We start from the raw sequence: 12,442 nt of genomic DNA on the forward strand, positions 1-12,442 counted from the left end.
GGACACCCTCGACACCTTGGCTGCACCTAGAAATCCTGTCCATAAATATTATAAACAGGACCGATGACAAAGGGCAGCCCTGGCGGAGCCCAACACGCACCGGGAACACGTTCGACTTATTGCCGGCAATGCGGACCAAGCTTCTGCTCCGTTCGTACAGGGACTGGATCGCCCACAACAGCGGACCCCGGACCCCATACTCTCGAAGCACCCCCCACAGAGCACCTCGGGGAACCCTTCTCAACGCACTGTTGAGAAGGCGTGTCAGCCACGACAGCCCCACAACATCCAGAGCCTTCAGGTACTCTGGGCGGATCTCGTCCACCCCCGGGGCCCGGCCACCACGGAGTTGTTTAACCACCCTGGCCACCTCAGCCTCAGTGATGGGCAAGCCCCCCCCAGCACGCTCGGGCTCTGTGCCCTCAGATGTCTCAAAGGCAGTGTGCGTAGATGTATTTGAAGCAGGGTTGAGGAGGTCCTCAAAGTACACCTTCCACCTCCGGGTGATGTCCCCAGGTGAGGTCAACAGCCCCCCCCCCCCCCCCCACTATAAATAGTAGGAACCAGGAGCTGCTTCCCCCTCCTGATACTCCGGATGGTTTGCCAGAACCTTTTTGAGGCCGACCGAAAGTCACTTTCCATGGCCTCACCGAACTCCTCCCACGCCTGGGTTTTTGCATCTGCGACCGCCCGAGCCGCGTTCCGCCTGGCCCGCCGGTACCCGTCAGCTGCCTCCGGAGACCCCCGGGCTAATAATTCCCGGTAAGCCTCCTTCTTCAGCTTCACGGCCCCCCTCACCTCTGGTGTCCACCATCGGGTACGGGGGTTACCGCCACAACTGGCACCGACCACCCTGCAGCCACAGCTCCGAACGGCTGCTTCCACAATGGAGGTCCGGAACAGGGTCCATTCAGACTCAATGTCCCCAACCTCCCCCGGCATGCAGTTGGACTTCTGCCGGAGGCACGAGTTAAAGCTCCAGCGAACAGGAGCCTCACTATGCGCTTGGGTCTACCAGGTCTGACCGGCTTCCTCCCCTGCCACCTGAGCCAACTCATCACCAGGTGGTGATCAGTTGACAGCTCTGCCCCTCTCTTTACCCGAGTGTCCAAGACGGAAGGCCGCAGATCAGACAATGCGATTATAAAATCGATCATCGACCTGTAACCCCGGGCATGTTCGTACCATGTCCACTTATGGACACCCTTATGCTCGAACATGGTGTTCGTTATGGACAAACCATGCATTGCACAGAAGTCTAATAACAGAACACCACTCGGGTTCAGATCAGGGAGGCCGTTCCTCCCAATCACCCCCTTCCAGGTCACACTGTCATTGCCCACGTGAGCGTTGAAGTCCCCCAGCAAAATGATGGAATCCCATCGCGGCACGCCAAATAGCATACCGCTAAGGGAATCCAAGAAGGCTGGGTACTCCGAACTGACATTCGGCGCATAAGCACAGATGACAGTCAGAGACCTATCCCCGACCCGAAGGCGCAGAGAGACAGCCCTCTCGTTCACCGGGGTAAACTCCGTTGTTAATGCACCGAGCTGTGGGGCCACCAATAGCCCCACCCCATTTGAATATGAAATGGTAAAAAAAGAAAAGGGGGGGAGAAGGACCCTCTGCTCAGTGTCATTTTCAAAAGAACATGATTATACACATTGGCAATAGAAACAGCAGGTGTTACAGCTAGGATGTTTGTGATGGATTCAGGTTTTCTATGTATTCGTTTTACGTATTCGAATAAAGGCAACCAGCTCACTCTAAAGTTCTCCTGACAGTTGGCTCTACTCTATCTCAGTTTTTCAAACTGCAGCATGGAGAGCATTTCACTAATGCAATTCTTAAAGGCTGGGGGCTTATCTGATTTCAGCTGAAGAAGAATAAGCCCTTGGACCATTAGTGATACAAAGCTATTGCCTTTGCTTGTGATGCAGAACCTGTGCCCTCTGGAGAGGGAAGCAGCTGCTGATTTAGATACAGTATTTGGAGACTTGGGATTTGATCTGTCCACATTTGGCTCTTACAACAGGTTAACATCCCCTCTTACTGCTAAACACTTTAACGAGAAAAAAGGGTTAAAATTGTGCAGCTTGAACTTAGCTTATCTGGACCTGTCTGTGATTCCAAGTCCTGTAGGTGTGAAAAGTGTCATTGCTGGCAATGAGTGCTCGACGAGTTTCAGCCTGTGAAAGCACAGGATATAGGGTGAGGTGAAACCTGGGGGAGGAGTTTAAAGTTCAATTTGTTTCTAAATTGTTTGCCTCCTGTTTGATCTTGTATTTAAGTGCTTCCCAGTTCTGTGCTACTCAGGTCTGTCATTGAAGTTGTAACCGTTCATAGTCTCTGCCTATCCCTTCCCTGTTACCACAGTGTCGGATCCATCCAGATCTTGTTTTTTTGCACATTTGTTCCTTGTCAGTTACTCAACAGGCTCATTCCTGTGTTTCCTGTCTGGCCAGTTGTGACAGTAATATCGAAAGTGTAAGTGCTTCTTGTTTCCCATAAAACAATTTTCCAGTACGAAGTTGGTTTAATTAAAGTCATCATTTATACGTTAGAAGAGAAAAAAGTTTTTTCCTCTGAGGTAAGAGGTAGTTTATAGTCTTGAAATTATTTCAAGATTTTCCAAATATTGCATGCTTGCTTCTAAGCTGTTAGATGAATATCTGTGTTTATTATAATGGAAAAGCACCTGATACAAAATCGTGCCTCACCATGTAATTTGACCATCGAAACCCAGATGCAAAGGTGTTACACAGTATGCTGCTCCTTGCAACACCAGTTTTAGGATGTATGGCTAGGTGCTTCTGGCTTGTTTATTCTGGATATTAAAAAATTTGATTAAGTGAAAAGTAGGCATAATGGCGCTGAGTACAGCTATGAAACAAATACTATATAATCGGCACTGTTTTAGCGTGTGCTCTACTGGCTTTCACCGTCTACCACTGGGGGGCGCATAAATAAATACACATTTAATTGTGCTACATTAGCAATCACATCATTCTTTAACTTTTAAATACATAAAGGAAGACATTGAGAATAAAGCCAAAGGAGAAGCTGAAGTTACATTGTTGTTATGTGAACTGAGCCAGTAGAGCACATGCTAAAGAGGTACCATGATCTCTCCATAAGTATTTAGTGCCTTTCTTTAACAGAAAAGAAATACTTTAAATATTGGGTTACTTACGCTTTTGGCCGATTTATTTCCAGGAGTGGCCCGTACATTAACACGGAGCACTTGTAAGCTTGTTGATCACAACCTAACACCGGTGAAGTCGTTTTAGGGAATGCAAATTACATTTTGTTGTATTATGTCTACTGCATGTGTCTAAAAAAAGTGTTTTGATTTCATAATCCAATTTGAAACTTCTCGGAGTATCCAGCTAGGGTTAGGGCTTCGTTGGCTGTGTTTGTCTATTTGATCAACAAAAAAATATTAAGCTCATATGTTATTGAAAATAAATGCCATTCAAACTGAAGGAAACGGTATTTGGTCCTATTCTTCTGCTTAATGAAAAGAGTTCAACAACAAAATTTTTTGACCTTGAACTCTTTACATTGATGTCACTATAGATACTGATGTTGTCACTAGAAAATTGCAAGATTTTTTTCTACAAATTATTGCCTTGGTTTAAATCTTACCTTTGTATTGATCCCACATAGAATGACATGATTCTCTTACTTGTTAAAAAGGAATATGATATCCATTTTACATTTAGCAGATCCTGTGCCCAGAGTTTCTGAAATGGAATCCCCTATCTGTTTGATTGAAAACAATGGGACGCTGCGAGTTGTACCAGAGGCATTGTCCTATCTTATGGGAGTCAGGCAACCTGTTGTGGTTGTGGCCATAGTGGGATTGTACCGTACTGGCAAGTCCTACCTGATGAACAAGCTGGCAGGAAAGCAGAAGGGTAAGACTGCAGTTTGAATGATTTTCGCAGTTCTGCATTGCTTCATTCTCAGATATTCAGCTTTTATTTGTCATTGTTCCTTAAGGGTTTTCCCTGGGAGCCACCATACAGTCACATACTAAGGGCATCTGGATGTGGTGTGTACCTCACCCCCTTAGAAAGGACCACACTCTGGTGCTCCTGGACACCGAGGGCCTGGGCGACGTGGAGAAGGTGATCAGAAGGGTTGCTTGTTCTGTTTAAAGTATTTTAGTTAAGCAGTTAAGCTCGCTGTCATATTTATTTGGCCTTTTGGCATTAAAGTTTGACTTCATAATTACTAATGTTTAGAGCACAGATTTTTTTTACACAGCCTTGCAGTTGCCCCAACAACCAATTTTTGCATTTTATTAGAACATAAGAAATTTACAAATGAGAGGAGGCCATTCGGCCCATCTAGCTCGTTTGGGGAGAACTTAACTAATAGCTCAGAGTTGTTAGAATCTTATCTGGCTCTAATTTAAAGGAACCCAAGGTTTTAGTTTGCGCTACATTAGCAGGAAGACTATTCCATACTCTAACTACACGTTGTGTAAAGAAGTGTTTTCTCAAATTCAATTTAAAATGTTCTCCCGCTAATTTCCACTTTATGGCCTCGAGTTCTAGTATTTAAACTAATATTGAAGTAGTCATTTGGCTGAACAGCATCCAGACCTGTCAGAATCTTATATACCTAGATCATGTCCCCCCTTAATCTCCTTTGCATGAGGCTGAACAGATTCAGCTCAGCTAACCTCTCCTCATAAGACATTCCTCTAAGACCAGGAATCATTCTTGTAGCCCTATGTTGCACCCTTTCTAAGGCAGCAATGTCATTTTTAATGTATGGTGACCAAACCTACATACAATATTCTAGGTGGGGTCTTACCAAGGAATTGTATAATCGTAGCATCACCTCCCTTAACTTAAACCCCACACACTTAGAGATATAACCTAACATCTAAGGATACCTTGGTAGAGTTACTGTGGAATTAATTTGTCAATTTTCCATTTGGAATCTGTAAACTTTCAGTGGACAGATGTACCCCAAAAGTTTTTGAGTTGGCTATTAGATTCAGGTGTAACATGCTCTATTACATTATGTGAATTGACGCCGACAGCAGTATTCTTTAAATAGATTAACTATTTATTTAGGCCAAAACTACATTTTCTCATGGCATCATTTAATTTAGAATTGGTTGTTGTATTTCAGGGAGACCAGGAGAATGACACCTGGATCTTCGCTCTCGCCATTCTTTTGAGCAGCACTCTGGTCTACAACAGTAAAGGTGCCATAGACAACCAAGCAGTGGAAAACTTACAGTATCCTTTTTTCTGTAAATAAAACTTATAAGGTGGTTCTTATGAAAACCATGTTAGTAACATGGGAGCAGACATTAGGTAAATTTCCTCGACTGGTAGTAGAGACCTTTGGCACTTGCTGGCTTATTATGATGTATTGGATTTAATGAAGAACAGTTGTTCAACATACATTGGTTCAGTAACAATTTTCATCATTAGGTCCTTCAGGGTATATGATAGTGGCAGTTAAAGGGATTCAATTTCTTAGACCAACACAAAATTGTTCCTTAACATACATAGATATGTCACAGAGTTGACAGAGCGGATCAAGGTGAAATCGCCAGCCAATGCTTCATCTGCTGAGGATGGTGATGATGGGGCAGATGCACAGTTTGTGCAGTTCTTTCCCAGTTTTGTATGGGCTGTGCGTGATTTCACGTTGTTGCTGGAAATTAATGGAAAGAAAGTAACTGAAGAGCAGTATCTGGAACATGCTCTCACCCTTAAAAAAGGTAAGAGAACATCAAAGATACACAGTTGAATCAGATCATCAGACTTTACTGTGCTTTTGTATCTAGATAAAGATGGTGCACAACACAAAATTAATGGTCACTGGTGTGAAGAATCAGAGTCAAGAAATCAAAGTGAAACATATTCTATACCAGTTGGTAACAACAAAACAAATCTAATCTGGCAACCAGTCACTTTACTGGCAATTTTTCTTGGCTAACCTTGGTAAAATGTTGGTCCTTTGTGAAGGTGGCTGCATAGACCAATTTTGAGTGATGTAACGATTACGCCACAGGAAGTTGCTACACAAAGTGGTGGCAGAAAAACAGAAGAAACAAACAGAGGCGAATGGGCAAAGACCCCAAAGTAAAGTAGGAACATGTCATGTTGTGTGGTTGGTTGCCAAAATAGAAATTCAAAAAGCAGCGAGCTTCAGTTTATTATGGGATACCGCTGTTTAGATGACATTTGAAGTGAAACAGACATTTATGGCACATGCAGGCCCCTGATGTACTTTCTGTATCTGTTCTTCTAGCCTCACATACAGCTCAACCTTAAAAAGCAGTGCTGCTGCACAATGGCAGCACGACTCTAACCTGTGATGATTATTATTTATGGGTGTTTTTATTGGACATTTTCAACATTATATGAATCAATGAATCAATTTGAATCCATGTCTTGATTGAACCTGAAACAGAGTACTTAGAGTACTTTAAGTATAACATGACATTCTCCACCCATTTATGGCGCAAAGAAGGTTTATTTGACTTCCGATGCACTAATATGAGCTGTCTTGCTAACAGTAAATAAAAGGCTCTTGCCTCACAAATAGCTGATGACAATAAGAGTCTAGCTAGTACTGCCCTGAATAAGGCTTACTGGGTCTGGCTCCATGCTCTTTTAACAAATGCAGCATAGTGTATCAAAAATGGCCGACCAGGATGACCACAGAGCCGGACATGTCCAAAACATGCGCTACAGGGTGGCTTCACTTTGTTTGCATCAGTTGGATCAATTCCAGGGTACATCCTGGCGGTTTACTCTTAGGGTAGTGTAATCTATGAACTACAGTATTAGTCCGTGTCTTACATATATAGATGTGGAATGAATCTGACCAATTGCAGATTGCCAGACATCCTCCGATTTCTTGAATCCAAAATATGTGCTCCATTGCCCCTTTAAAGAATCTAATGTGGGAGAGGTCATTTTGGAAATTGTATCATATATCCTAGAGGTTACACCCTTTTCAGTAGGCTTGATGTGTTATAGATCTTCACTCCAGTTTTGAGCTGGGGGGGGCGGTGAAAAGGAAGCAAATCACTTCTTAGCAAAGTCTCACATCTGCAAGAACCAAAAAATGGGATTTTGATATATTATGCATTGTAATTTGCTCAAAGGGCATGTGACTATCATTGTTATAAAGATCTCTAAGACATTTCAGTCCACTTTTGAATCACAAGTTAAATGCAGAGTCTAGTGGAAACATTTACACATGCAATGAAATACCAAGGGCAGCAATGCCAGTGATTACGGTTGAAATTTGCCCCAAACTGATACCAAATCTTTAATGAGCCAGTCACCACTGGATTATCAGACACAAATTTGCTGACCATTGGAAATGAGCTGCAACTTAGAGGCCAAAGAAAATGGATTGCAAGAGAATTGTTCCATCTCTACCCAGATAGGGCCACAACCCCTAAAAAGGTTTGACACCCAGTAAATTATTCTCTGAATATTAGCTGCCCAATAATAAAATCTGGCAATGAAAGACCTCCCTCATCCTTTATGTTTAAACAAATCTTTATATCTAGAAATGACAAATATTAGCTGCCCAATAATAAAATCTGGCAATGAAAGACCTCCCTCATCCTTTATGTTTAAACAAATCTTTATATCTAGAAATGACAAAACCCCCCAGATACATAAAGGTATTTTGCTCTGATATAATTTTATTGGTCCAAATGCATGCTTGGAGAGAAGAATATACAATAGCAGTCCAATTGCAAAAGTTATCCCCGAAACGAAATCTCTTCAAAACAAAGCATTAAAATAACTGGAGAAATCGTCTGGATTATTCATATATGATTTTTGCACTCACACCTGAATACCGCTACTTCTGATCTGTCTGTTTCTGCCACCACTTATGCTCCACCCACAATACAAGTCATCCTTGTTTGCAAACATGGTCTATACTTCAAGTGATCTATACTTTGAATGATGTTGGGACAAAATGAAATTAAATGATGTTGGCGAGAACTGTCCGTTGCATACTTAAAAAAAAAATGGCCTTATTCATTCTATGTCACGCCATAACACTAAAGGTGCCGACTGTTATTGATTAAGCAGACCCACATTGAGAATGAAAATAAATGTATGCTTATTTGCAATGTCTCGCCATGAATCTCAGGTTATCTGCACATCTTTAAAATTGACGTGACAAAATGATCTCCAGATCTCACACATGCACTAAACATTTATGCAATGTGACCGATTTTTAATATTTAATTGTATGTGACACATATAAGAACATAAGAACTATACAAACGAGAGGAGGCCATTCGGCCCATCGAGCTCGCTTGGGGAGAACTTAACTAATAGCTCAGAGTTGTTAAAATCTTATCTAGCTCTGATTTAAAGGAACCCAAGGATTCAGCTTGCACTACGTTATCAGGAAGACTATTCCATACTCTGACTACACGCTGTGTAAAGAAGTGCTTCCTTAAATCCAGTTTGAAATGTTCTCCCGCTAATTTCCACCTATGGCCACGAGTTCTTGTATTTGAACTAATGCTGAAGTAACTATTCGGTTGAACAGCATCCAAACCTGTTAGAATCTTATACACCTGGATCATGTCCCCCCTCAGTCTCCTTTGCTTGAAGCTGAACAGATTTAGCTCAACTAACCTTTCCTCGTATGACATTCCTCTAAGACCAGGAATCATTCTTGTGGCCCTACGCTGCACCTTTTCTAAGGCCGCAATGTCCTTTTTAAGATATGGTGACCAAACCTGCACACAATATTCTAGGTGAGGTCTCACCAAGGAATTGTATAATCTTAGCATTACCTCCCTTGACTTAAACTCCACACACCTGGAGATATACCCCAACATCCTATTGGCCTTTTTTATTGCTTCCCCGCACTGGCGAGAATGAGACATGGAAGCATCAACATACACACCAAGGTCTTTCTCATAATCAGCTACCTTTATTTCAGTAGGTCCCATAAAATACCTGTACTTTATATTTCTGCTCCCTATATGGAGTACCTTACATTTGTTAAATTTCATCTGCCAGGTATCGGCCCAGTCACTAATTAAATCAAGATCCCGCTGTAGCTGCTGAGCCGCTAGTATCTGCTACACCACCCACTTTGGTGTCATCTGCAAATTTCACCAGTTTACTGTATATATTGGTGTCTATATCATTTATGTAAATTAGGAACAATAGTGGTCCTAAAATTGAACCCTGCGGTACCCCACTATGAACGCAGACCCACTGTGACCTTGTGCCTCTTATAACTACTCGCTGCTTCCTATCTGTTAACCAGTTATCAATCCAGGTCGCTACAGCTTCTAAAATACCTGTCGCTTTGAGTTTAAGTAAGAGCCTCTTGTGGGGGACAACATCAAAAGCAGACATATACAGTATGTCAAATATATGTTTAAATATACTACAGTGGAAATTGCTTACAGATTTCTTTTTCTTCATGTCTCAGGCAGATTACCATCTAATTGACATTTGTATATTGATTAAATGAATATAAGGTAATAAAACAGACAGCGTCACTATTCACTGAATTTTATTGACTCTTTCAAAATACAGTACAGCTGTTTCAAACGCTTCTCAAATTACAGTACTGTACGAGTTACATTACTGAATTGTGCATGATTAAAATACACTGTAATACTGTACATACTGTAATGTACATAAAATACACTTTATTGTAATTTCACCACTGTATCTTGGTGGCTCATTTTTGGCACTACTTGAGTATTATAAACTAATTATTTAAACAGTATTTGGAATGATTTGGTCCCAAGCTTTTTGATCTGTATAAGTGGCTGATCAGTGTAACCATGACCACTATAAGCAGTATCCACTGTATTTGTTTTGCATAAAGGTGGGAAATTGTTTTCTTTCATGTAATGATTACAAACAAGGCCTTGTTTGTACAGTTTCCTCTCAGAAACTGATGAAGTGGTAGCACTCAAATTTGTACATCTTAAGATGTTGAAAATGTATGTGTTAACATGTTAATTCTTAACATCTTAAGACATACAAATTTGACGTGTTGATTCTGAGGCTTTTGACTCCGATGGCATTCCATACCCATCCGGAGTGGACATCATGGCTCCAGCTTGCCTTGGTTTCAGATGCTCATGCATTACTGCAGTGACAACTCTGCTTTAGAGAATCCAGAGAGGCAGACAGTGGAAGTGATACTGTGCCCAGCACTTGCTGTAGTGCATTGCAGTTACAAATGAACATTTACTGTACATGGTTGTATAATACGATGCATCAACACTACAATTTCTCGTTGATGAATTTTAATTATCGACATTGCGATTATGTCGACTAGTCATTGCAGCCCTAGCTAAAACAACATCAATCATGTCGATTTCATTTTAAATAGGTGGCCACCTTTAGAGTACATACACGGACAACTGTTTGCTGCAATGCAAAGACTTGAACATGTTTCTGTGTTTAGGAAACGACAAGAAGACTGTAGCCTATAACCTCCCCCGAGAGTGCATTCGGAATTACTTTCCAGAAAGGAGATGTTTTGCGTTTGAAACACCTGCAGCTCCAGAGAAAATGGCCCACCTCGAGTCCATGGATGAAAATCAGCTCAGTTCATCATTTAAGGCTGTTACTTTGAAGTTCTGCAACTATATCTACAATGAAAGTTCAGTGAAAAAAGTGAAAGGTGGACTCCCAGTCACAGGAAGGAGTGAGTCATGATAACTGTAGCTCTGTGTTGTATTTCCTGTTTTAAAAATATTGCTTCATATGTAATGAATTAATGTTATTAATTATTACTTTGGACCTCATGACAGTAGTCTGGAGGGTAAAGGTTTTTGGATTAAATAAATTTCCAATAGATATTGTATAATAATTATAGATTTTGAATAATTATGATTTACGTATACACTGTTTGGTTTCAGTGCTTGGCCACTTGGCAAAGACCTACGTGGAGACCATTGCTAGTGGAGGTGTTCCCTGTCTGGAGAATGCTGTGGTGGCCATGGCCCAGATTGAAAACCAGGCAGCTGTGCAGGAAGGATTGCAGGTCTACAAGAAGGGCATGCAGGAGATTACCTTCCCAGTAGGCATGGAGGAGATGTCCAGGAAGCACGGACACTGGGATTCCCAGGCCATTGAAGCATTCACAAATCGATCCTTTAAGGATGAGAATGGTGAATACATGAAAACACTCATGGTAGGTTCCAGTCCCTGCCAGCTTATAATGATACTGATTTAAGGTTGATGAAAGCATGTAAACTGCAACAGAATCTGTGCTGTGTTCATAGGAAGCCATCAAAGAAGCTTATGCTGCTTTTCTTGCTGAAAATGAGAAATCCTCAGAAGGTCTTTGCAGACAGTTGCTTTCACAGCTTTCTGAGCCAATAGGCAAGAAACTGGAGAATGGGTTCTATGCTAAACCGGGTGGGTATGACCTTTATTGTGTGGCCCACCAAGACTTACTGGATGAATACAACAGAGCACCCAACAAAGGAGTCAAGGTAAGAACTACGGTTAAATCTGTCTACAGCCCTAAACATGCTTTTGTTGATGCACTGTGTGCCTTTCAGAATCTGAACAAACTAACAGTCAATGATTACAGAGTTAAGTAAAACTGTTGTTAAATAGGTGTTCTTCCAAGTAATTGAGCAGGTACTGTAGATTTGAACTTGCTTGGCAATGCATTAAAATCCTAGGAAATATAATATTACCAACCATAGGTGTTCACACGTTCAGGATGTAGTGGAACTGGTAAGCTTCAGGCCGAATACCCAAATCAGTAAGGTTTTTATCTGTATTGCTGAAATGGGGGGGTTAATAAATCACAGAATTTCAGTGTATTATGCCCCTTTTTGTATTATGATATTTTCATGTCCTGATGGATTTTTACAGGCAGAAGAAGTCTTAGGGATCTTTCTAAAGGAAAAGAGTGTGGAATCTGCTGCAGTCATGCAGGCTGATAAGCAACTGACTGAGAAAGAGAAGAAAATCCACGGTAAGATTTTAGTACAACTATGCGGAACAAAGGTCTGACCTGTTTTTACTGAGCAGTGCGGTCGATTATATATAAAAATTAGTTACAGAGGATGTGGTCATGTTGTACCTGTTCTTTTTTAATACCATTACCAACCCCCCTCTACGGAGGAAAACTTTGTTTTTGATTTCTATTGAAAGTTCAATGCATTAGGTGAAGCCACTTCACACCCACCCCCCTGCCCCAACCCGACCACCAGCATAATACCCAGAGCACCATACAGAGACACAGACACGTATGAGGGTATGAGGAGTGAGATCAGTGATTAATAATGAAACTTTGGTGAAAGTTTGTAATGAGTGTGTGTGCGTCTGTCTGTGTTTATGTGTAAATATAGGTGGCAAAATTAGAGGGGTTAATTGACAGGCGAGTCTAATGAAATGATAAAAGAATCCCAAACTTTTTCAAAGTT

General features: G+C 41.5%; 1 protein-coding gene across 5 annotated transcripts in view; it reads left to right on the plus strand.

The window, feature by feature from the left end:
• The first annotated feature begins 2,339 nt into the window (after positions 1–2,339).
• The window catches only part of LOC111841706 (guanylate-binding protein 1-like), a 34,337-nt gene continuing 24,234 nt past the window's right edge, over positions 2,340–12,442 (plus strand). For 3 of the 5 annotated variants that reach the window (XM_072716369.1, XM_072716371.1, XM_023807658.2), the window contains exons 1-9: positions 2,495–2,593; positions 3,729–3,923; positions 4,009–4,136; positions 5,155–5,264; positions 5,544–5,755; positions 10,462–10,704; positions 10,919–11,193; positions 11,285–11,497; positions 11,889–11,991. In XM_072716369.1, coding sequence (XP_072572470.1) covers positions 3,755–3,923; positions 4,009–4,136; positions 5,155–5,264; positions 5,544–5,755; positions 10,462–10,704; positions 10,919–11,193; positions 11,285–11,497; positions 11,889–11,991 — 1,453 coding nt within the window. In that variant the 5' untranslated portion in view covers positions 2,495–2,593; positions 3,729–3,754. The other 2 variants (XM_072716368.1, XM_023807659.2) reach the window with 2 other exon arrangements.

Source organism: Paramormyrops kingsleyae, chromosome 9 (assembly GCF_048594095.1).
Source record: "Paramormyrops kingsleyae isolate MSU_618 chromosome 9, PKINGS_0.4, whole genome shotgun sequence".
In the NCBI taxonomy this organism is placed as follows: domain Eukaryota; kingdom Metazoa; phylum Chordata; class Actinopteri; order Osteoglossiformes; family Mormyridae; genus Paramormyrops; species Paramormyrops kingsleyae.